Genomic DNA, 26,489 nt, shown 5'->3' with positions numbered 1-26,489 from the left:
TTCACCCGCAAGACTGATCTTAGCCGAGCCGAGCCGAGCCAACCCTAAGGAAGTGTTTTCTATGTCGCTGCGCCGCCGCCGCGCCCCAACGCGCGAATGGTCTGGACCAACGTCACCTCCGGTCTCAAGTGTCATGGCTGCCTTGAGAGTCTAGTGAGTGTGCACCCTGGTGGGGAAGGTCCAAAGCCCGCACGCTGAGGCCCAGTAGAATAAAGTTGCATCTTGGTTGTGGAGGCGACAGCTTCTCCGGTCCCTCGGCCATGGCAGCGTCCGGAAGTGGTATGGCCCAGAAAACCTGGGAATTGGCCAACAACATGCAGGAAGCGCAGAGTATCGATGAAATCTACAAATATGACAAAAAACAACAACAAGAAATCCTGGCGGCGAAACCCTGGACTAAGGAGTGAGGAGGTCCCTGGCGAGACGCAGGGGAGGGCAGGGATGGCGGGACTGTGAGAGACCCGCGAGGGGTGGGAGATGAAGGGTGTGGAGAGCTTGGCTTTCTGTGGGGCGTCGACCGAATATTGGCCACAGTGGCCTTAGTCTGCCTTGTCAGTAGAGCCTTACCTGTCCTCTAGGGCCTGCTTCGATTCCCCTTTTAGAAAGTTTCTTGCCTCCAGGGCGTGTAAAGGGCTGACTTTGGGTGCGACTTTTGTCAACATGATTATTTTTGTAAATCTCACACACTCTGCCTTGAACCTGGTGGCTACATGCAGTTAGTTGCAGCCTTCAGTAGATCCCAAACTGAAGACCGTGGCTGTTTTCAGAAATCAAATGAGCAGGGCATTGATTTAAAAAAAAAAAAAAAAATCATGAGCTCTTGGATTGATTTTGCTTTGTTTTGTTTTGTTTTAGCTCTTTAGAGACATACCAAATCCTCTTACCAGTTCCCTACAATATTTCTACAATTCATGTAAGCCAGAAATTATAAGAGAGAGCTTAAAAGCTATTTTCCCCAGCCAAATCCATGTATCTTTGGGATTGACAACAAGTCAAATGATTCTTTAGAGCAAATTGTATTAAGGAGAGTGAAGAAAAAAATTACAAAAGGTTGCTGAGTAGACTGTCTTGCTGTTTCCAGGTGTTTTGTTCTGATGGCACAGCTGGCTTTAACTGTAAGCACTCTATTTTCAGTGTTTATTGAGTTCTTACTGTGGGCCTGGCAATGGCCTGAAGATTTTCGTGTCTTTTAATAATCTTGACAATCCAGTACTGTACTTTTCTTTCCCTTTCTGTAAATAGAAAAATAAGCAAATGCATTCAGAAACACACCTCATGATCATACTATAGCAATGAGCTTGGGTTCAATAGACTGAAAATCAAGCCTCATAACTGTCATTTAGGCTGTTGACTGGCATGAGGAAACTAAAGCATCTAAACTTAGCTATAAGATAAAGGCTAAACGTAGCTATTAGTGGTGTCATGAAGATGAGATAAGGTAATTTATTAAGACGTTCTGGATGAACCATATGTAATGAGAGCATAGTAATGGTTGTTTTTATCTTTTTCCCAAGTAGATGGAAAAGCCAGTGTTTTAATTTATATATTGATTTCCAAGATGGTCTCAGTAACTTTGAGCTTGTGGTTGAAATCTAACAAAAGCTATATTTGGTTGCTTGCATCCAACAGGCCATAGCAATGCTGAGTGACCCACACAGATTACTTGGCTGTTTCTAAAGCAAGCTGCATGGTTTAGGTGGATGTAAACTCATGACTTCTTCACCATCTATGGCTAGACTAACATGTAGGGTATATCAGGGATTTTAAACTGTTGTTCAAGAGTTTAATCACATACAATGGTTAGTCAAAGAAGTAAAGATACTAGATCACTCTCAAGATGCTAGCAGAAGGAAGCCACAAGCTAACACACTTTTTTTGAGAATATCTTAAAACAGGTTAATAAGGCTGATAACAGTACCTTAGGTTTCAGTGTCTGGGGGACTAAGCACTTACTGTGTACTTTTCATACTAATAGGTGACATACCTATTTATAGATATGTGACACAGACATTAAGTGGCCCTACTCTCTCAGGTAGGGAGTGTCAGGGTAAGATTTTAGACCTAAGCAGGTCAATTTCAGAGGCAAACATTGTAGAAATTAAATTCTCTGGCTCTGTAGGTAATAATACTTGCTATCAAGCATGCAGACCTGAGTTCAAATCCCCAGCATCTATGTAAAAATCCATGTGTGGGTATGTGTGTCTGTAACCTTTTAGCATTGTATTGAAGGATGGCAGAGAAAAGAAAGTCTGTAAGCTGGTCAGTCGGCCTCGCCAAAACAGTGAGCTTTCAGTAAGAGGCTCTGACTCGAGAGGATGAAGTAATAAAATAGAGGAAAATGAACTGAGCATGGTGACACCCACATTTAATCTCAGCAGAGGTGGGTGATCAAGTTCCAAGGACAGCCTGGACTACTGGACAGCCAGGTTATACAGAAAAACGCAGTCTTAAAACAAAACAAAAGGTAGAGAAAGACCCCTGACAGCCCCTGTCATCTCCACATGCCATCTGGTGGCACACTAATAAACATGTACCACAGATAATAAATAAATAAATTACTTAATTAATAACCCACTAAGTTAAGGTCAGAAAGCTAGGCCTAAGAAGGTAATCAGGTATAATAATCGCATGATGATTGAGGAAAAAAGGCCTGTGGCGTTGATCATTATTCCCTCACCTCAGCAGTATATAAAGATTTATCTCAGACTCTTTATTTTACCCAAGGGGCTGAGCTGTGACTGTGACATGTTATCTCCAGGTACCATGCTTGCTGCTCTTATTCTGCTCCCACGCACGCTCCATACTCCCCTTCCATCACTATCAATCCCTTCAGAACTTATTTATTGTCACAGAGACTATCTTCTGAAATTGTACATTAAATAAGAACCTAATCACAGTGTAATTTTGTTTTATAGTCACCACTACTTTAAATACTGCAAAATCTCAGCATTGGCTCTACTGAAAATGGTGATGCATGCCAGATCAGGAGGCAACTTGGAAGTGATGGGTTTGATGCTCGGGAAAGTCGATGGCGAGACCATGATCATCATGGACAGTTTCGCTTTGCCTGTAGAGGGCACAGAAACTCGAGTAAATGCTCAGGCTGCTGCGTATGAGTATATGGCTGCATACATAGAAAATGCCAAACAGGTAAAAATATTGTTTTCTTAAATTTAAAAATCTCTAAGAGTCTCAAGATGACTTCTGGGTTTCTGAACTTAAAACTGTCCTTTTCGCATTAAAATCCATATTTTAAATTGAACAGTTTTTATGTGAAATTTTAAAAGTCTTGTGAGATTTGTAATATTAGGTTGGGAAAGGGGATCCTTCCAAGATACATTTTCATTTTCACTGTCAGTTGTGTTTAAAAAAAAATTACTGTAGGCTGGAGATGTGAGTTAGAGATGGAGTTGATGCTTGACATTCCTAAGCCCTGAGTTCAGGATCTCCAGTACCCCTCAAGGAAGCAAGAACAAACAGGAACAACAACCACAAATTTAGGAATTAACTGTTCCTGAGTAGAGTATATCTATTGATGGACTATAATGAACTAGGTAGGCTAGCTTTTTTTTTATTATTATTACGTATTTTCCTCAATTACATTTCCAATGCTACCCCAAAAGTCCCCCATACCCTCCCCCCCCCCACTCCCCTACCTACCCACTCCCACTTTTTGGCCCTGGCGTTCCCTGTACTGGGGCATATAAAGTTTGCAAGTCCAATGGGCCTCTCTTTCCAGTGATGGCCGACTAGGCCATCTTTTGATACATATGCAGCTAGAGACAAGAGCTCTGGGGGGTACTGGTTAGTTCATCATGTTGTTCCACCTATAGGGTTGCAGATCCTTTAGCTCCTTGGGTACTTTCTCTAGCTCCTCCACTGGGGGCCCTATGATCCATTCAATAGCTGACTGTGAGCATCCACTTATGTGTTTGCTAGGCCCCGGCCTAGTCTCACAAGAGACAGCTATATCTGGGTCCTTTCAGCAAAATCTTGCTAGTGTATGCAATGGTGTCATCGTTTGGAAGCTGATTATGGGGTGGATCCCTAGATATGGCAGTCTCTAGATGGTCCATCCTTTTGTCTCAGCTCCAAACTTTGTCTCTGTAACTCCTTCCATGGGTGATTGTTTCCAATTCTAAGAAGGGGCACAGTGTCCACACTTTGGTCTTCATTCTTCTTCAGTTTCGTGTGTTTTACAAATTGTCTCTTATATCTCGGGTATACTAAGTTTCTGGGCTGATATCCACTTATCAGTGAGTACATATCATTTGAGTTCTTTTGTGATTGTGTTACCTCACTCAGGATGATGCCCTCCAGGTCCAACCATTTGCCTAGGAATTTCATAAATTCATTCTTTTTAATAGCTGAGTAGTACTCCATTGTGTAAATGTACCACATTTTTTGTATCCATTCCTCTGTTGAGGGGCATCTGGGTTCTTTCCAGCTTCTGGCTATTATAAATAAGGCTACTATGAACATAGTGGAGCATGTGTCCTTCTTACCGGTTGGGACATCTTCTGGATATATGCCCAGGAGAGGTATTGCTGGATCCTCCGGTAGTACTATGTCCAATTTTCTGAGGAACCGCCAGACTGATTTCCAGAGTGGTTGTACAAGCTTGCAATCCCACCAACAATGGAGGAGTGTTCCTCTTTCTCCACATCCTTGCCAGCATCTGCTGTCACCTGAATTTTTGATCTTAGCCATTCTGACTGGTGTGAGGTGGAATCTCAGGGTTGTTTTGATTTGCATTTCTCTGATGATTAAGGATGCTGAGCATTTTTTCAGGTGCTTCTCAGCCATTCGGTATTCCTCAGGTGAGAATTCTTTGTTTAGCTCTGAGCCCCATTTTTTAATGGGGTTATTTGATTTTCTGGAGTCCACCTTCTTGAGTTCTTTATATATATGGGATATTAGTCCCCTATCTGATTTAGGATGAGTAAAGATCCTTTCCCAATCTGTTGGTGGCCTTTTTGTCTTATTGACGGTGTCTTTTGCCTTGCAAGAAGCTTTGCAGTTTCATGAAGTCCCATTTGTCAATTCTCGATCTTACAGCACAAGCCATTGCTGTTCTGTTCAGGAATTTATCCCCTGTGCCCATATCTTCGAGGCTTTTCCCCACTTTCTCCTCTATAAGTTTTAGTGTCTCTGGTTTTATGTGGAGTTCCTTGATCCACTTAGTACAAGGAGATAGGAATGGATCAATTCGCATTATTCTACATGATAACCACCAGTTGTGCCAGCACCATTTGTTGAAAATGCTGTCTTTCTTCCACTGGATGGTTTTAGCTCCCTTGTCGAAGATCAAGTGACCATAGCTGTGTGGGTTCATTTCTGGGTCTTCAATTCTATTCCATTGGTCTACTTGTCTGTCATTATACCAGTACCATGCAGTTTTTATCACAATTGCTCTGTAGTAAAGCTTTAGGTCCGGCATGGTGATTCCACCAGAGGTTCTTTTATCCTTGAGAAGAGTTTTTGCTATCCTAGGTTTTTTGTTATTCCAGATGAATTTGCAGATTGCACTTTCTAATTCGTTGAAGAATTGATTTGGAATTTTGATGGGGATTGCATTGAATCTGTAGATTGCTTTTGGCAAGATAGCCATTTTTACAATGTTGATCCTGCCAATCCATGAGCATGGGAGATCTTTCCATCTTCTGAGATCTTCTAGAATTTCTTTCTTCAGAGACTTGAAGTTTTTATTATACAGATCTTTCACTTCCTTAGTTAGAGTCACGCCAAGATATTTTATATTAGTTGTGACTATTGAGAAGGGTGTTGTTTCCCTAATTTCTTTCTCAGCCTGTTTATTCTTTGTATAGAGAAAGGCCATTGACTTGTTTGTGTTAATTTTATATCCAGCTACTTCACCGAAGCTGTTTATCAGGTTTAGGAGTTCTCTGGTGGAATTTTTAGGGTCACTCATATATATTATCATATCATCTGCAAAAAGTGATATTTTGACTTCATCTTTTCCAATTTGTATCCCCTTGATCTCCTTTTGTTGTGGAATTGCTCTGGCTAGGACTTCAAGTACTATGTTGAAGAGGTAGGGAGAAAGTGGGCAGCCTTGACTAGTTAGTCTCTGTAGGCTAGCTTTTTTAAAAAAGCTATCTATATCTTCCCTTATGTGGAACAAGCTCCAGAATTGTTTCTTCAATTTAAAATGTGGTATGCAGCTATGTGCAGATATGTTTGTTAATCTGCAGATAACTGGGAGGGTATATAAGATGTTAGAGTGATGTCTGGGCTGAGAAACAGGAGAGAAAAGATAGAGAGGAAACTGGATACCCTTGTTCTTGTACCGTGATAGTTTCACACTGTGCACATGTATTATCTGTTCAGAAATCTCTTAACTTCAAAGCAGCATTTGTTGCATGCTGGTATTGGGCGCTACATAAAGCCAAAAAATGACAGGATCTCTGAGATTAAACCATACCTCAAGCAAGTGTTTTTTTTTTTTTCTTTGATGTGTTAGGTTGGCCGCCTTGAGAATGCAATCGGTTGGTATCATAGCCACCCTGGTTATGGCTGCTGGCTCTCCGGGATTGATGTTAGTACACAGATGCTTAACCAGCAGTTTCAAGAACCGTTTGTAGCAGTGGTGGTGAGTACTGACTGGAGGTTTAGTATTTGGCGAGGCTGACTAACCAGCTCACAGACCTTTCTCTTTGCTTTCTTCTCATACAATGCTAAGGTTACAGACATGCATATCTATGCATGGATTTTTACATAGATGCTTTTATTAGGTTCTTCAAGAAGATTTGCTAAAGAAAGAATACTGGAAAACTAAAACAGCATGGTAAAAAAAAAAAAAAATGAAGCTCTGGTGTTAGTCTACCTTGGGAGTCTTGACCTCGCTGCACCCCACACTCTATTCCATAGGCATTTAATCAGGGTTGACTGAATTGGAGAAGCAGAAATGGCTGGAAGCTGTCTTCTTTTATGTCCAGAGTGTTTTAAACGCAATCTGGATTTTTAGGAGGAAGCAAACAGCCATCCATCCATTAAAGGGGGCAGGTCTAGGAGGGTCGGTTCTCGGTTAATTCATGCGTTTGTTTTAAAGATGGTCTTGCCAAGTAGCATGCACAGCGTAAGTAATACTAAACAGATATTCTTTGGAGATGTAATAACATAAGTCTAATCAATAATCTAACTGAAGTATTCCTAATTCACTGAACTTCTGTAATCGTTTTGCTTATTTTCAGATTGTCTGCTAGATCACTGTACATGTATATGGTGCTATATTTGTTTGTTTCCGTTTCTCTTGTTGACTCAGTGAAGCGTATGGCTTATGTTGGCCATCTGTCTCTTGTAGATTGATCCAACCAGAACAATATCTGCAGGAAAAGTGAATCTTGGTGCCTTTAGGACGTATCCAAAGGTAATTTGGATGGAGGGGCTAAGAAGGGGCAGTCTCATGGAGTCAAGATTAGCCTTGAATTTACTTCCATCTGAAGTACTAGAGCTGCAAATGTAGGTCATCTCAGGGGTGATATGTTCATGAGTACAGGCACTGGTCTACAGCTCAGAAGAGACCCTTGGGAGTCAGTCCCCTCCTTCTACCTTGTTTGAGACAGGATCTTTTACTTTTCACTGAGTACAAGCTAGCTGGCTTCTGTGGATGCTAGCTCCACTTCTCATCTGACCATCGACAGCTGGAAGTGCAGTTGTGTACTAACCAGGCCTGTGTTGTGTGGGTTCTGGTATCCAGAGTTAGCTTCTCACGTTTATACACAGGCTTTTCTTCTTTTTTTCTTTTCTTTCTTTTTTTTTTTCAGTGCCAGCAATACTAGGCAAGTAATCTACCCCTGAGCTGTACCTGTGTAATAGCTTTTCTAGTGTAGAAGAATTTCAGATACAAAATTGCAAACTGCTATAGCTCATATCAAACCAAAACACATTTCTGTAATATATTCATCTTGCCAAACATAGGGTTTTATTTACCAAAAACCATTTGTGTGCTCGTGGTAACTTGACATAGTACTAGAAAAACTGAATTCATTTCCTTTCCTGAAAGGAGCCTGTAGTCCACAATGGATATTAGCACAGGTACACAGTACAGCAGGCCTTTTGTCTCTGTCTCGCTGGAACTGACAATACCGTGTGAAGCACCGGCCCAGCTGTTAGTAACATTGACGATTACTATTTGCCTCTCCTGAATTTGGTCCCATACAGAAGAAGCTGCAGAAAAAAAACTTTGCCTTTTGTTATTTTTAGTTTTCTGTTTTCTTTGTTTTGGTTTAGGGCTACAAACCTCCTGATGAAGGACCTTCTGAGTACCAGACTATCCCACTTAATAAAATAGAAGATTTTGGTGTGCACTGCAAACAGTGAGTAATTGAACAGTTATCAGGTACAACAGCAGAGTGAAGTGGAAGGTTTTAGAACTGTCAAAGGATGCAGACTCAACCTTCCACTTCAGCAGAGTGTTTGCTTGTCTGCCATTCCCAAGTAATATAAGATTTAGTTACTTTTCTATTGCCGTGACAAAATACCATGGCCCAGTCAGCTTTTTCATCTGTGGCTCATGGTTTCAGAGAATCAGTCCGTGATGATCTTGGTGGGAAGCAGCATAGCAAGCAGACAAGGGGCCAGAGCGTAGCCGAGAGCTTCTGTCTGATCCACAGGAGAGAGGCAGAAGGAAAGAGAGAGGGCTAACTGAGTGGTGGGGACTTTTGGAACCTATAGCCCACTCTCTGTGACACACCTTCTCCAACAATGCCACACCTAATCCTTTCCAAGCTGGCCCACCAACTAGGGACTAGGTATTCAAACGTGTGAACCTATGGGGCTATTCTTATTCAAACTACTACATCTGGTGGCCAACCCTCGAGGTCTTCACTGTAGGATCTTTGATGTGCTAAGTAGTTAGACCCTGATAGAAGTAGAATACTGATGTTTTGTTTGTCCTTGTAGTGAGTGCCAGGCTTTGAACCCAGAACCTATGAGTGCTATAGCACCCCATTACTAATCTACATCCCCCCACCTTCTGAGGTTTGGTTTTAGTTTTTTGAGACAGGGCCTCTCTAGCCCTGGAGTTCACTCTGGATACCATACTGGCCTATAACTCCCAGAGATCTGTCTGCCTCTGCCTCCTGAGTGCTAGAGTTAAGGGCGTCACCACACCCATATCCTACCTATTGTTGTCTTAGACAGGTTTTCATATAGCAAGGCTGGTCTTGAACTGATTTTTCTACCTCCTGAGTGCTGCCTCGTGAAGCTCCTTATTTATGAGTCTTAGCTTTATTAATACTCAGGTTACATGGAATGAACTTGTAGCACAGTCAGGCCTTCATGCATAATAACGATGTGTTCCAACAGAGTTCTGTATGAACAAAATCACTAACAAAGTAGACGCATGGTTTCTTCAGTGTCAGAGCTTTAAAGCCTCGCGCTGCATTAACCTTCACAGCTAAAGCTGACCTCCACCTCGTGCATTCCTTCCTGAATGTCTGGTGTGTGCGATAATAAATAGTGAGGTTTAAGTAATAACTATAGCATTTTTAAAAGCTTTTTTTAATCTTTATCTGTGTGCATGTATTCAAGTATGTGGGCTCATTTACCATGGTCAGAAGAAAATATGCAAGAGTCAGTTCCTTTCTGTCACTGGGCAGTAGTGGCACGCACCTTTAATCCCAGCACTTGGGAGGCAGAAGCAGCAGATTTCTGAGTTCAAAGCAGCCTGGTCAACAGAGTGAGTTCCAGGACAACCAAGGCTACACAGAGAAACCCTATCTCAAATAACCAAAAAAAAAAAAAAAAAAAAAAAATTTCCTTTTTCATCATGTGGGTTCTGGGAACCATCAGGACATAAGTCAGGGACCGGCCTCTGCTCTTACTTGCTACTCAGCTTCGTGTCGGCTTTCCTAATGTGACAATATACCTGGGATCATTTCCCAGAAGGAAAGTTTTATTTTCTGTTTCAAGTTTCAGTCTTCAGTTTTGGTCCAGTTGTTTCTAATTCTACATCACAGTAAGAGTATGTTAAAATGAAAGGTGGCTGGGAAGTGGAGCCAGTTAAAGAGGCTTTAAGGAAGCTGGTGTGCCTAATTACCTCATGTCCTTCCACTGGATCCCACTACCTAAAGTTTCATCCACCTCCATTGTCTCTGTGGCTCAAGTGCTCAACAGGGCCTTTCGAAGACACCAGATCCACAGAACTGCACTCATTAGACCTCTCTCATTCAGCCTCCTTGTTCATTGAACACACGGTAAATCGGAACACAGGCAAAGCACTAAAGATAAAGACGGTGATTGAAGAAATGCCCCTCTTGTCCTCACATGTGTCTTTTCTTCTTTTTTTTGAGACAGGGTTTCTTTGTAGTCCTGTCTGTCCTGGAACACACTCTAGACCAGGAGGCCTCACCTCAGAGATCCATCTGCCTGTTTCTGCCTCCCAGGTGCTGGGATTAAAGGCATGAGCCACCACCACCTGGCTTGGCATGCATGTGTATCCTAACCTTCAAAGGCCTTCACTTCATTCTGATGTCAACATATATTAAGCGTTTATTTATTTTTACCCCATGTGCATTGGTTTTACCTGCATATATGTACGTCTGTGCAAGGGTGTTGGATGCCCTGGAACTGGAGATACAGGCAAGTGTGAGCTGCCATGTTGGGTGCTGGGCCCTCTGGAAGAGCAGCCAGTGATCCCAGCCACTGAGCCATCTTGCCAGACTCTAAAGTCAACTTCTTATCCTCACTGCTGAACCTTAATCAAGAACCACATTGTGCCCACCTTTCTTTTTCTTCAACTTGGCCTGAGGGAAGTGGCCTCGGTGTCTGAGCCTTTTTCTCTTCTGTCTGCCTGCTCCATGGGCTTTCCTTTCTGGGTATCCATCCTCAGTTTCTCTTAACACCCACATGTACTTCTACAGCCAGGTTGCTGAAACTCCCCTCTCCTGTATCACTGCTCTGCACAGATATCTCCTGTGAGTCCCAGGAAACCAGAGGATAAAGGTCAAATTTCTTAGCTTTTAATAAAATAAACGATTTCCACAAATGAGACCACAACATAGCTTTCCGGGTTTTCCTCACATAACTCTGCTCTTGCTAATTGTTCAGCCAAACGGATGTACTTTTATATATGTGTGTATGTCATGGCACAGGTATGAAGAGAGACAACAGGACAACTTTTATGGGATTTGTTCTCTCTTTCTACCTTTATGTCTTGGGTTACAGAGGTCCAACTCAGGTCTCCAGACTTTGTACAGCAAATGCTATTACTGGCTGAGCCACCTCACCAGCCTATTAAAGACTTTTATAAGCATTACATCGGAGCTTCTCAGACAGTGCAAGCTCCAACTGACCAGTTGAGTTCTTCTACTCTTAAGAACTTTTTATCGGACTGGAGAGATGGCTCAGCGGTTAAGAGCACTGACTACTCTTCCAGAGGTCCTGAGTTCAATTCCCAGCAACCACACGTTGGCTCACAACCATCTGTAATGAGATCCAATGCACTCTTCTGGGGTGTCTGAAGACAGCTACATATACATATACATACCCATATAAGATAAATAAATAAAAAAAATTTTTTTTTAAACTTGTTAATCTCTAATATAGGGGTGGGTGGCTCCTTTATATGTACACTGTAGCATCAGTAACTATTGCTGAGTATATTTTATCATATTTAACTTTGGTCGGAATGATGAATTTCTCAGAGTAAGGAATGTTCTTGTGCTTCCTTATATCCATTGGTTTACAATCAGCTAAGATATTTAAATATTTATTACTTAAAAAAAATAAGGTCTGTCATGGTAACATACTCCTTTAATCCCAGCATTTGGGAGGCAGAAGTTGGAGGTGGGGAGGTCCCTGTATGTTCAAGGCCAGCATGCTCTCTCTATACAATGAGTTCCAGGCCAGCCAGGACTGTCTTTCAATAGTAATAATAGGCTTTTCAGATGTTTAACTAAATTCCCCTTGGTTCTGTATATTATAAATGAACTACCTTTCAAAGCAGTAGAAATTTTTCTAGGCACCTTCAGAACTACTTTAAAGTATGCTTTTATAAAGCATACAGGCCTCAAATAGAAAAAGGAAGAAGTGGGAGATCTACGTATCATTTCTAGAATTTTCACAAAGGCTGAAAAGTCTGGGGCAGCTCATTTGGCTCAGCCTGCTGTTAGATTGGTGAGCTCAGTAACACAGCTTGATAATCACATATCATTCAGGAATTCCAATTGCTACTAGCTTCTTAGAAATTTTAGGGTACTACAAAAGGGAAAAACTATGTAGCCAGGCGTGGTGTCGCACGCCTTTAATCCTAGCACACGGGAGGCAGAGGCAGGTGGATTTCTGAGTTCGAGGCCAGCCTGGTCTACAAAGTGAGTCCCAGGACAGCCAGGGCTATACAGAGAAACCCTGTCTCGAAAATCAAAAAAAAAACAAAAACAAAAATATATATATATATATACACACACACATATACATATGTGTATATAAAACAAGAAAGGCTAGTAGACAGATTTAGAGCCATACCACTTGAAGAAAAAGAAACATTATATTTAGCTATTGTTCAACTGTATGACTTTAAAGTATAATTTTGCTTTGGTGTAGGGAAAACTTCTATCCAATATAACTGCATTTTTTTCACCTGCCAAATGTGTGCTCTTGTTTTATAGATACTATGCCTTAGAAGTCTCATATTTCAAATCATCTTTGGATCGTAAACTACTTGAGCTTTTGTGGAATAAATACTGGGTGAATACCCTGAGTTCCTCTAGCTTGCTTACTGTAAGTACTGGACTTGTTTCATTTGAATTTTGTTTTACTCTGAAGCCCAAGTTGACACATGGTTAACTCAAACATATGAAGGCCAAAGGCCAACCCAGAAGTGTCAGTTCTCTTCTTGTATGTAGGCCCCAGTGATCAAACTCAGGTTGTCAGGCTTCGCAGCAAGCTCTTCACACACTGAGCCATCTTACCGGCCCATGACTTCAGGGGCTTGAGTGTTGGGATCACAGGCGAGTGCTATTATACCTGATTAATTTCACTTGTAGCCAAGCTACAAAAACTGTTTGTTATTTGAAACTTCATTTCACAGAATGGCATAATCTCAAGGCTGGAGCAGGGTTCTGTCCTGAGCTAGATGAGGATGCTAGGCAATCCAAATGGGGGAAGATATGCTTGTGCCTTAAAGAGGTTCATAGAGGAAGAAATAAAAATACTGTTTTTGTTGCCTCAGATAACAGGTAGGTCTCTGACACATAATCTCGACCCTCACAGGAATCACATTTCATATATTTACATTACAATTCATAACAATAGCAAAATTACGGTTATGAATTAGCAACTACATAATTCATGAGTGGAAGTCACCCCAACATGAAGACCTGTATTAAAGGCTCACAGTTTCAGTAGAAAGAGGTCCCGAAAGAAATCCGAAGATCATTACAAATCCCAGACAAAGAAAAACATTAACTCAATAGTTCCCAATACATCATTAAAATCTAATATTGTGATTCTTCTTATTATTAATGGATATATATTTAATAGTTATATATTTAGAACTTAGCAGTTTTATTGTTGTTTTTACTTTCTGATAAAAAAAAAAGTCTGCCGGGCGTGGTGGCGCACGCCTTTAATCCCAGCACTCGGGAGGCAGAGGCAGGCGGATTTCTGAGTTCGAGGCCAGCCTGGTCTACAAAGTGAGTGCCAGGACAGCCAGGGCTACATAGAGAAACCCTGTCTCGAAAAAACCAAAAAAAAAAAAAAAAAGTCTACTTTATGTAATACAGTATAATTCGAAAGAAACGGGGTTTGAAAACAAATCTGAGACTACTACTAGTCCTTGGTGACCTTCAGAGCATGGTTTGTCCCCTCTGCTCCAGACTATCCATATAGTTTACTACACAGCCAGGGATGGCCCTGAAATTTTGTCTCTACCCTGTGAGTACTAGGATTGTCCGCATGTGCCATCACGTCCAGCTGTAGTGTCTGGGCCTGTCTGTGGTGTAAAATGGTGGCAGTGGCACTCGGTGTATCATTATATACACTGCAACTGAGGAAACGTCTGCCTTGATGATTGCTAGTGTTTTGTTTGGGGCATTATATTCTTAGAAAGACTCACTTGAGTATTTTTATTAATGTCTTAAACATAACTTTGACATGGTTTGTGTTCTACTTAGTAGAAGTAGCAGCATTAAAAAGAGCAAGTTGAGCACGTGTCTGTAATGCTAGTCTTTGGGACTTGGAAGGTTTTATCAAGAGAATTGGTAGTTCCAGGTCTTCCTTAGCACACAATAAGCTTGAGGCCAGCCTGAGCCACATGGGACCTTCTTGTTTGAAACAAAAATAAAGGAGGAGAGCAATCATAATAGCAAATATTATGTATCCTGTGTGCCAAGCACTGCGAAGTGTATGTTGCCTTAGAGACAAGTATATTTGCAGTCAGAAGTGATAGCTGGTGGCAAGAAAAGAAGATGCTAGGACAGCAGCAGGAGAAGCAGGCAGAGGACCTACTTTGTCCTGTGACTGTCCTGTCCCAGCATTGTAATATGAGGACAGTTAGTACTTGGGACAAGTCTCAAGTGCCTTCAAGGACTGAGCTACGTCACCAGCCTGAGACAAGGCCTTGCCTTATGTATGGCAGTGACTGGCCCAGAATTCACACTATAGCTGAGACTGCCTTGATTACACTTACAGTTGCTAGAGCTTTAAATCTACAGAACAGATGACTTAGTAAGGTAAGGCATTCACCACAGAGTTCGGTGACAGGTGATCCTTGGAACCCATTTGGCGGAGAGAATCGACTCCTGCAGATTTTCCTCTGACTACATGTATGCTGTGGCACATGCATACACACAAACACAAAGAGAGGATAAATAAATGCAATTTAAAAACTGTTTAAGGAAAAAAATTTTTAGTTGGGTGGTAGTAGCAGCACATGCCTTTAATCCCAGCACTGGGGAGAAAGAGGCAGGTTGATCTCTGAATTCTCGGCCAGCCTAGTCTATAGATCAAATTCCCGGACATCCAAGGCTACACAGAAAAACCCTGTATCAAAAAAGCCAAAAGAAATGATTAAGATAACAACTTGTCTTCCTGTGTCTGCATTTCAAAGATTATAGGCATGTACCACCCACACATAGTTGGGGTTTTTTAGACTAAAAAAAAAAAAAAAAATACAAAACCTTTTAAAAATATTACAATTAGCAAGGCATAGGGGTATACACTCGTAATCTATTATAGCTACTTAGTAAGTTAGAGCCTCAGCTATTTAATACCTTGTCGCAAAACAAATAAGAATAGTGAAGCCTGGGGATTCAGTTTGGTAGTAGAATGTGCTTGTACAGACTGTAGATGCAAACCACAGCACCACCCACATATGACATATGTAGGGCAATAGGCTGTTAAATGTATATATCAAACCTTTAATATTTTTCAATTTGTAAAATATCTAATATATGTAATATTAAAGAAAAGTGTGCATAATAGATTTCTCAAATATAGGTGTAAACAAGGGCATAAAGTAGTACTTTAATAAGTACAGTCACAAAGCTAGATAATTATTAAGCCTTTATAAGGTGTCCTGGACAGTCCTAAGAGCTTTAGGCGTATTATTTCATTTTCAGATTAGCTCTGAGGTGGGAATGACTGCTGCCCTCTTCTGTTTTCAGAAGAGGGCAGGAGGCACAGTTCAGGGTTCCCAGCTCCTCTTGCAGCAGGGCCAGAACCTTCACTCACTTGGGCTTTCCTCAAAGCCTTCGTGATAGCAAATACTTAATTTAAACAAAGGAGGAAATTCCACATTCAATCTTGAAATTATTTTTTTAAAAATCTACAATTGAATTAATATACTTAGGAACAGTTTTTCAGCTATAACCTAACTTCTTCACTGTCTGTCCGTTCCATCTGTACATTGATATTATTTATAAATAAAATGTTAATTTGCATAAAAATCAGTGCATTTTTAGCCAAACATGATAGCACATGCCTTTATTCCCAGCACTCAGAAGGCAGAGGCAGGCAGAGCTGAGTTTAAGGCCAACCTGGCCTATATAGCAAGCTCCAGGCCAACTGGGCCTACATAGTGAGATCCTGTCTCAAAAAAATGTGTGTGTGTGTGTGTGTGTGTGTGTGTGTGTGTGTGTGTGTACAGAATGGGTATATACCTGTAGTTCCAGCTGTGCAGGAGAATGTGTGTGTGTGTGTGTGTGTGTGTGTGTGTGCACAGAATGGGTATATACCTGTAGTTCCAGCTGTGCAGGAGAATGTGTGTGTGTGTGTGTGTGTGTGTGTGTGTACACAGAATGGGTATATACCTGTAGTTCCAGCTGTGCAGGAGAATGTGTGTGTGTGTGTGTGTGTGTGTGTGTGTGTGTACACAGAATGGGTATATACCTGTAGTTCCAGCTGTGCAGGAGAATGTGTGTGTGTGTACACAGAATGGGTATATACCTGTAGTTCCAGCTGTGCAGGAGAATGTGTGTGTGTGTGTGTGTGTGTGTGTGTGTGTACACAGAATGGGTATATACCTGTAGTTCCAGCTGTGCAGGAGAATGTGTGTGTGTGTGTGTGTGTGTGTGTACACAGAATGGGTATATACCTGTAGTTCCAGCTGTGCAGGAGAATGTGTGTGTGTGTGTGTGTGTGTGTGTGTGTGTGTGTGTGTGTGTACAGAATGGGTATATACCTGTAGTTCCAGCTGTGCAGGAGAATGTGTGTGTGTGTACACAGAATGGGTATATACCTGTAGTTCCAGCTGTGCAGGAGAATGTGTGTGTGTGTGTGTGTGTGTGTGTGTGTGTGCACAGAATGGGTATATACCTGTAGTTCCAGCTGTGCAGGAGAATGTGTGTGTGTGTGTGTGTGTGTGTGTGTGTGTGTGTGTGTGTACACAGAATGGGTATATACCTGTAGTTCCAGCTGTGCAGGAGAGTAAGATCAAGAAGTTGGGAAACTAGCAAGATCCTATCTCAATACATATCTGTAGTGGAGTACTTGTTTTATATGTACATGGTCCCTGAAAGCAGTCTTAGCTGTGCAAAAAAACAGAATTTTTATTTTTATGGTAATCTTGTGTAGTACAATGACACAGTCCCACTTTCTCCACAGAATGCAGACTACACCACAGGCCAGGTGTTTGATTTGTCTGAGAAGTTAGAGCAGTCAGAAGCCCAACTGGGACGTGGCAGTTTCATGTTGGGCTTAGAAACACATGACCGCAAGTCGGAAGACAAACTTGCCAAAGCTACTAGAGACAGGTAAGGACACGTGTGCAGGGCTCCTGCCCTGACTCTCTCAGAATTTACCAATAGTACATTCTGATTGCTTATGGTTTACTTTAGTACACCTTAGGATGATGTCTGATTATTATTTCCTTAGCCCTTTTTAAAAGTCACATGTAAATTTTAAATTCACGCTTTGAAATTTTAGGGGATGTTAGGCAAAAGAGAAAGTTCAACTCACAGAGCTAGAAAGATCATAGATAATGCCACATCACCCTTTGTAGGTTTAGCCACAGGTGTACAAGGAGAGTTGGTCCCTGACTATACCTTTTAGGCGGGGGCTGGGGGAGGCTTAAGAGGCTGAAGGATTAGATTAAGATTTCTTTACTTTGCCAAATTTCAGATTCCAGAGTATCATGGAATAGATTTTCTCTGTTAACTCCTTGGGCTACAGTTATTCTTTCTGCAATTATCTTACTATCCCATGTTTTACTTCCTAAGTATTTCCTTGCGATGTAGTCTCTCACAACTTAGATATAGTCTTCTGATTCATGTACCAAACAGGGTTTAAAAACTAAGATTTACTGCTACAGAAACTTGAGTTTCAGTATGCTGTAGGCAGGAGGAAGATAAACCGTTCCTCTCTACTTCAGCATCATTCTGTAAGGCTCTAGGGCTCGCTCTTTGGCCCACTGGCCCATTTCCACTCATGGGGGTGATGTTTTCCTTATTTTCATAAGCCGTCTGTTTCTATTCCTTGCCAAACTTGAAACGCGTGACTTTCCTCCATCTCTTGGCACCTGGCAGGATTTCCACCTATATTATGTTTTTCACTTAAACTCCAATAAAATTGTCTTTGAGCATTTTTTTTAAAGGGGCGGGGAGATTGTGCCATAGGAAGAAAGGTGGAGGAATGATAAAGCTAATCTTGACAGCTGGAGTCATCTTCTAGTAGAAATCCTGCTGGGGGGTAAGATGGAGCTCAGGGGCTGAGCCCTTACCTGCCAGGCCCAGGGCTCTGCTTCCATCCCGAGCACCTCAGACCAAAACATCTCATTGGCTTTCAGAAGGTAGAATGGCCCGAGTGACTCATGTTTGCTTAACCTATCATTATGTCTAGAATTGATGTTTTATCAATATTCATTTTTCAGTGCTGAGCAAGGCACATGGATTTGTTTCTTAGTTTTGGTTTTTGTTCATTTTATTGTTTTCTTTTTCCTCCAAGGATTTCTTCACTTTTATTTAAAATTTTTTTAAAAAGTGTAGGGCAATGAAGGGTAGTAATAAAAATAGAAAACTTCCTGCTGTGAATTACTGTAATAAAAAGTTCATGCTTCTCAACGCTGATGGAGCTTTGTCAGTTTGTAATCATCTCTGAAATCTCAAGTGCTTCACCACTGACCTGACTCTCACCTCTCTACGGGGTATTTATAGTTACTTCAAAAACAGAATCCTCGAAGATTGCTTTTTAGATTATACTGAGGAATAACAGAATTTAAATTTCTTTTACATTTATGTGTGCCATGCATGTGCTCTGTGTGTGTGTATATGTACACTTCCCAGCTATGCATATGGAGTTCACAAGACAGCTTATGGGATCTGTTCTCCTTCGACCTCATGGATCGAACTCAAGTAGCAAGAACCTTTGCCCAACTGAGCCATCTTGCCAGCCCCAGGAATAATATTTTTTAATATACTACAGGAATCAGTATATAATTATTGAATAATACTATACAGATCCATAATGAATGTATAGTTTTGTTGCCCTCAAAACAGAATTTTTCCCAAAGTCAGAGTAGCAAAATTATAAATTTTATCAAAGTTAACATAGTTATTCTTTTATGAAGGGACTAATTTAATAAAACACTTAACAGGCAAAGCTAAACATAAAAAAAATCAAGGAAAAAATTGGTGTGATTGAAGAGTGTGGACAGAATGGAGTCCCTCTTGGGCATTGGGGAATGAGCATGCTAGAGGAATGATGTTGGAAGCAGCTTTCAGTGTGTAACATTGTGTGTTTCTTCTTTCCAGCTGTAAAACCACCATAGAAGCCATCCATGGACTGATGTCTCAGGTTATTAAGGATAAACTGTTTAATCAGATTAACGTTGCTTAGTTACCACCAAGTACTTTTCCTCAGAGCTGGTATGCAGAAGGAAAAGAAGCTCAAGTAACAGTTTTAACCCAGTTACCAAAACTCAGATTAGAAGACTAAGGTGCTGTGTGGTGTCCTGAGTATTAGCACTGTAATAAAACTATCACATGAAATTGTCCTTCTGTGGTTTTGTGGGTGGGGTTGCTTTTGGTGCTCTTGTTTATGGGAGGAAAAAGACTTACTAGATCTATTGTGTTCAAATCCTGCCTATCAAAGTAATCAAAGAATCTTAGCATTTAATCGCACCAGGGTCACAAACTTTTCAGTTTTTCTTGTGCCTTCTCTTGACAGACTATTAGTAAAAATGTAATTCAACTTCAAATAAAATAGCATCTGACTTCAGAGCCCTGACTGGCCTGAGCGTATGTAGCCCAGTTTGGCCTCAAACTCACAGCACAGTCAGCCTCTCCAATGCTGGGATTCCAGGCTCACGACATCACTCCTGGGTTAACATTTTTATATCCTAGAGACAGCCAAGCCTGTGGTCTCTAGCAATTCAGATGCTCACTGAGTGTCTTTCCCTGACTGAGGGCAGGAGCACTTTCTAGAGCTCCGTTAGCAAGTGAGGCATGCCAGCATCTGCTCAGAGCTTAGTGAGGCTAAAAGCTAGCTGCTCTGGAGAGAGATTGTGTGTCAGGGAACTCTCGGGGAAGAAGGCTTGATACAGAGGGTTAGGAAGGTAGGCTTGCATAAAGTCCACTTGAAGGAAAGTAGGTCTAGCCAGAAAAGAGGGACTGCGAAGGGGTACAGCAGTGAAGCGTGTTTCTGTCAGACTTCGGATTGTCCAGTTGCACTTGGAAAGTACCCAAGGTGACACAAGAGGTGAGAAGAGTCACCCTGCTACGGGCCCACAGAGCTGGTCCTAGCAGCACTGAGAGGGCTGAACAGCAGAAATGTACAGCATTGTTCTCTCTAAGGGCACTGTAGAAAACGGTAAAGGCGTCGTGAGAGGCCATGGAAAAGAAAGAGAGTAGAACCATGTGGTTTTAAATAGGCAAGGGGGTGGGACTGCAGACACACAAGTGTTTGAAACAAACTGTGAAAGGAAACCTTTCAAAAGGACTTAACAGGCCAGTGAGATGGCTCTGAGGGTAAAGGTCTGGCCACCTGAGATGGGTCAGTGGACCACACATAAGGCACTGAGGGAGAACCAACTTCTCAAATTGTCCTCCAACCATCTTCTCTACTGCACCAACAAAACACCATGACAAGGCGACTTAAAAAGAAAGTTTAATTGGCTTATGGTTTCAGAGAGCCAGAGTCCATGAGGGCAGCAGGGAACCACAGAGAGCTCACAAAACCTTGGTTTTTTTACACCCTTATATGGAAAAATACATTATTTTCTCACATACTGATTATAGTTTCCCCTTCCCTTACTCCTTTCAGTTCCTCCCTGCCTCCTTTACCACCCAGATTCACTCCCTTTCTGTCTCTCATTAGAAAAGAACAGGCTTCTAAGAGATAACAAAACATGACAAAATAAAGTATAAGATTTCTTTTAAAAATCACATTGAGGTTGGACAACACAAACAGAAGAGCCCAAGAGAAGGCCTAAGATTCAGAGACCCACTCTTGCATATACTCAGGAATCCCATGAAAACTCTATACTGGAAGCCACAGTACAGAGGACCTGTGCTTGCTGCCTCAGTCTCTGTGAGCTCATAAGAGCTGAGCTTGTTTGAATTAGAAGGCCTTGTTCTCTTGGTGTCCTCCATCCCCTCTCATTCCCACACTCCTGTCTACTCTTCCTCAAGGTTCCCTCTCCTCTGAGGACAGATTTGACATCCCGTTTAGGGATGTGTATTCCAAGGTCCCTCTCTCTGCAAAATGCCTGGTTGTGGGTCTCTGTGTTTATCCCCATCTGCTGCAGGAGAAAGCTTCTCTGATGATGGTTGAACAAGGCATTGATCTATAAGTGTAGCAGAATGTCATTAGGAATCATTTTGTCACTACGGTTTTTTTTTTTGGTTTTTTTTTTGTTGCTGTGGTTGGTTGGTTGGTTGTTTTTTAGACCAGTAGTATTTGGTTTTACCACAGGTCCTGGACTATCTAGTCTCTAGTTCTTGGTCATCCAAGCAATATCATGTATGGGTTCCATCTTGTGAAGTGGGCCTTATATCAAATCAAATATTAGTTGGTCAGTCCCACAAGCTTTGTGCCACTATTGCCCTAGCATATTTGCAGGTAGGACACACTTGTCAGTCTAAGGGTTTGTGCCTTGATGTGTACCGGTTCTTGGTCACCTTCCTACACCAAAGACGCTAGGACATAGGTACTCTGCAGGCACTAACATGACTGCTCCATGGTCAAGGAGTTGTATAGGTGTTGTCTTCAGCAATGGAGCTGTGCTGTCAGTTTATGGAGAGCAATCTATTGTCTTGATAAAAGCCTGGGTTTTTGTCTGGGGTTTTCCTTCAGACCCATTGGCCAACAACTCAAATGGGATATAACTCAGTACCCGTACTGGAAGTTTCAGTTGGTGACAAGAGATGGCCAGTTGGGAACCCATTATTTGGTGTTTTATTTAGATTGCCTTCATATATGTATATATTTTAGGAAATTTCTATTGTATTAGGTCCATAATCCCCTCCAAATGTCCCTTAATTTTAGCTGTTTTTCCCCATATTCCCTCCCTCAACCTCCCCACTTGACCCTCCTGTTCCCTTCCTCTATACCTATGTTCTGTGGTTCTGCTGGTTGTAGAGAGCTCACATCTTGATCTGCAGCTAGGAGGCAGAGGACAGGGAGAAAGACATTGGGAGGGGCACCAGTCTGTTGAAATTTCAAAGCCTCCCGTCCTCTCAGTGCCACACCTCTAACATGGTCACAGCTCCAAATCCTTCTCAAACTGGACCAAGAAGTCAACCATCTGAGCCGATAGGGGCCATCATTCAAACCATCACAGAGTAATTACACTGTGGCACTCATGGCATTCCAAACATACACACACACAGAGTAATACAAAATTGAAAACCAAGTTAATATGCTGTAAGAGATTGGAGGAAACAACGCACAGAAATTCTCTGGTGCCCTTAGCAGTGAGGCAGTGTTCGATTAACTATATTCACTTGGCTTTTTGAGGCAGGGCTTCTCTGTTTAGGGCTGGCAATCCTAGAATTCACCATATACCAGGCTGGCCTCCAACTCAGAGATCCACCTGCCTCTGCCCCACAACTACTGGGATTAAAAGCTTGTGCCACTGAGCCGGGCGTGGTGGCGCACGCCTTTAATCCCAGCACTCGGGAGGCAGAGGCAGGCGGATTTCTGAGTTCGAGGCCAGCCTGGTCTACAAAGTGAGTTCCAGGACAGCCAGGGCTATACAGAGAAACCCTGTCTCAAAAAACCAAAAAAAAAAAAAAAAAGCTTGTGCCACCACGCCCAATTTCTCACCTCCATTTTTATGTCATTGAAAATTTTACACTGTAGAGAGAATACCTTCTGTATTATATGAATGAATCACCTGTCAAAAAGCCTATGACTTAGGCAGGAAATAGAGGTGGGACATCCTGAAGGCAGAAAGGATTCTGGGATACAGTCAGGTGCAGAAATACATCCCTAAAAGATGTGACCAGATGTAATATTGTACCTGAGCACAGGTAACCAGCCATGTGGCAGAATGTAGGCTAGAATGAATGGGATATTCTAAGTTATATCTAATCAGAGTAGAGCTTAGCTATATGACCAATGTATTTGTAAATATATTTTGAGTCTAAGTCTTATTTCTGGGAGTATGAGGCTGGGAGAAAGAACCAGGGCCTAACTTCAACGTTATACATCAAAAATTTGTATTTAGTAACACAATTTCAGCCGCATGGGTACTATGTTGAGTCATTCTGCTAAGAACACTGACAAGCTGGTTGAGGTTTCTTAGACGTGAGTGAATACTTAGGATTTTGACACAATAGCCAGTGAGGACTCATCTATATCAGAGTTTGCTGTCAAGTTTCCTGACCTAAGTTAGAGTCACACTACCACACATGGATGTAGAAAACCCATCCCTGAGTGGTGCCTTCTTACCTATGCACATACACATTAACACACACACACACTATACATACACCCCGTAACATGTAGACACACACAAATAAGTATAACCAAGTTTTCTTTAACATTTTGATACAAAAGAGCAAGGAGTTGACATTACCATGACTCAAAGATAACTACCACAAGGTTACTCTCATGTACATCTAGTTACATTTATGAATATCTAACTATATAGACATCAGCTATGGCATGAAAGTTAAAGTTTGGAAAGAAGAAGGAATTAAAAGAAGGTACGTAGTAAGCATAGTCAATGTGTGTTATACTCAGTGAAATCCTTCAGTGTACAACACATGTATACTAAGACACTTTGCCCCTTCTTAGAATTGGGAACAAAACACCCATGGAAGGAGTTACAGAGACAAAGTTTGGAGCTGAGACGAAAGGATGGACCATCTAGAAACTGCCATATCCAGGGATCCATCCCATAATCAGCTTCCAAATGCTGACACCATTGCATACACTAGCAAGATTTTGCTGAAAGGACCCTGATAGAGCTGTCTCTTGTGAGACTATGCCGGGGCCTAGCAAACACAAAAGTGGATGCTCACAGTCAGCTATTGGATGGATCACAGGGCCCCCAATGGAGGAGCTAGAGAAAGTACCCAAAGAGCTAAAGGGGTCTGCAACTCTATAGGTGGAACAACAATATGAACTAGCCAGTACCCACCCCACCCCACCCCCAGAGCTCCTGTCTCTAGCTGCATATTAATCAGAAGATGGCCTAGTCAGCCATCAGTGGAAAGAGAGGCCCATTGTTCCTGCAAACTTTATATGCCCCAGTACAGGGGAACGCCAGGGCCAAGAAGTGGGAGTGGGTGGGTGGGTGAGCGTGTGGGGGACTTACATACACTTTTGACATTTAGCTTTACACTGGTAACCTAGTTAACAAACAGAAACAGAAATAACTTGTTTAAATAAAAAGAATGTATTTGGTTCACCAAATTTCAGCGTGCAGGATGCTATTGTCTTAGACAGGGTTACAGTGTTCTCAGCTCTGTCCTCCACATGTTGACCTAAACCTCAAATTAATTTGCCGAAACTGGTTACCTGTGTGTGGTACAACTTGGGAGTAGGGGAGCCATTCACCGGGGTCAAAATAAATTGCTGACTTCACTCGGATAGCTCCATCAGCCATGTTTTGAAGCCTGTCTCTAAGGCTTTCTGGTTTTTGTTGTTGTTAGGGTGTGTTGGCTAGTGGTGGTGGTGGTTTTTTGGTTTTGGTTTGGTTTTGCTGGAGTGAGCTGGGTTTTTTTTTGGTTGGCATTTGTCTTTGTTTTTTGGTAGGTTTTTACTTTGAAGCCCAGGCTATTTTAAACTAGCCATAGAGATATTCGAGTTACCAACATGCACCATCATGTCCATATGTGAAAGGGATTTTCACTTTCTTTTTTTTAAAAGATATATTTAATTTTATGTATATGAGTACACTGTAGCTGTCTTCAGACAGACTAGAAGAGGGCATCAGACCCCACTACAGATGGTTGTGAGCCACCATGTGGTTTCTGGGAATTGAACTCAAGACCTCTGGAAGAACAGTCAGTGTGCTATTAACTGCTGAGCCATCTCTCCAGACAGGGTTTTGTTTTGTTTTGTTTCTTATCTGCAGGTTTTAATGTGTTTTCATTATCACACATCTTACATAAGAGTTCCAATTTATAATTGCTTTTAGAAACCCAGACTCAATTTGCAAGCATTGTTCATAAACTAAGCCATGAGATGGAAGTTTTTGCTGTTTCCTGCAAAGTATTGTCTTACAGCCATGAACTATTGAGGAGCTGAAAGAGCCTTTTTTCCTAAGTGGAGTCTGGTTCTTGTACAGTGACACAGTTTTCAGAGATAATTTCTCTAACTCTTTAGTGATGCTATACAGGAAATGTCAGTCTTCACAAAAATTTAATCTCAATGTCCAAGTAATAGAATGAGCCAGAAGAGAACAGGAGCAGAGCTGGGGAGAGAGGTCAGTGGATAGGGAGTTGGGGCTAAAGCCAGTAGGAACTCAGCAGGATCTCAGAGTTGGAGCTGTTTCAAGTTCCCAAATTGTTTTAAAAGTTCATTATCCAACTTGTTAGCCAAGAACAAGCAAGCATGCATATGTGCATGCATGTATAGCTAATAGCTTAGGCACTTAGAACTATTTTCATGTGACACTGTACTTGGACATTGATGTTTCTTGGTTAACAATAGAACACCATGCAAGCTGGTGAAATGAACAGTACCCACATATGAGCCAGTAAGAGAGAAACTTTGTATGCTCTGTTGCTTCTGATTTTTAAAGAGGAGCTCTGGGACCAAGCATCCCTCACTGCTTCTGAGAAATCCAGTCTGAACACAGTTGACAAAAGATTTAGTGTGACTACCTGATGTTCAGGACTTCAAGAAAATCACTGCATGGCACAATAGAAAAATAAACTGCCCAGTGGAACAGCCACCTGAAAATAAACACAGTATATAAGTAACTGTACGTGAATCAGAGGAAGTGTTTAGAAGTTGGAGGGTTGCATATTATTGAGGCTGGACATTTCCAGAATAGTTCTGCAAGTGATGAGGTACAGGCACAAGAGACGGGCAATCAGAAACGGGTTGGTTTATATTCCTAAGTCTGCACTGTATCCATGTGTAGCTGAATAAACTCAACTGAACACAGGCTGCTGAGTTTGCAAGGTCTCTTCTGTATTTCTGGAATGTTTTCATTATAACCTAAGTCATGTATTGGTGAGAATTATGGTTGTTTTGATTTTAAAGACAAGAAATTTTACTACACAGAATGATGGCTCTTCTTTTCGCTGATCCTTGGGATGTAAGCATCAGACACTCATTCAATAGCTAGGGCATTAGAAGTCCAGCGGGGTAGTTTTCACTTTGGCCTATTTTCAGTGTAACTTCCAACAGCAAATCTATGTCCCTTCTTCTGGACCACAGGGCAGGTTTAAAGACCCCAGGTACCTTCTGAGGAAATCAATCTGCAAGTCCCTAAAGGTTACTATATCTTTATCAAAAAATTGACAGCACATATGGCATTCATCTTTGTAAACAGAAACTTGAGAGTCTTAGTTTAGAAAACAAATATGAAATTTGGGCCAACTTTTACAAGACTGGAACATACATTTTTG

The 26,489-nt window shown here is 41.6% G+C and overlaps 1 protein-coding gene across 2 annotated transcripts; it reads left to right on the top strand.

The window, feature by feature from the left end:
* Nucleotides 1-61: 61 nt before the first annotated feature.
* On the top strand, nt 62-19,448 carry Cops5 (COP9 signalosome subunit 5). Of its 2 annotated transcripts, none has more exons than XM_021171222.3 (8): nt 62-153; nt 2,916-3,150; nt 6,485-6,613; nt 7,325-7,390; nt 8,254-8,339; nt 12,633-12,744; nt 17,068-17,216; nt 19,212-19,448. In XM_021171222.3, the coding sequence occupies exons 1-8, from the start codon at nt 62-64 to the stop codon at nt 19,294-19,296; spliced, it is 954 nt and encodes a 317-aa protein (XP_021026881.1). In that variant the 3' UTR covers nt 19,297-19,448. The 2 variants fall into 2 exon arrangements, with proteins under 2 accessions (XP_021026881.1, XP_021026875.1); XM_021171216.3 differs by having other exon boundaries at nt 104-403.
* Nucleotides 19,449-26,489: the final 7,041 nt, after the last annotated feature.

Source organism: Mus caroli, unplaced genomic scaffold (genome assembly GCF_978045245.1).
Source record: "Mus caroli unplaced genomic scaffold, Mus_caroli_1 scaffold_1, whole genome shotgun sequence".
NCBI classification, from domain to species: Eukaryota; Metazoa; Chordata; class Mammalia; order Rodentia; family Muridae; genus Mus; species Mus caroli.
This window is presented reverse-complemented; position numbering and strand designations above follow the sequence as displayed.

Coding starts and splice junctions, on each gene's coding strand:
- Cops5 (XM_021171216.3), top strand. CDS start 261: ATGGCAGCGTCCGGAAGTGGTATGGCCCAGAAAACCTGGGAATTGGCC. Junction 7,391..8,253: donor CCTTTAGGACGTATCCAAAG/GTAATTTGGATG, acceptor GTTTTGGTTTAG/GGCTACAAACCTCCTGATGA. Junction 17,217..19,211: donor GCCAAAGCTACTAGAGACAG/GTAAGGACACGT, acceptor TCTTCTTTCCAG/CTGTAAAACCACCATAGAAG.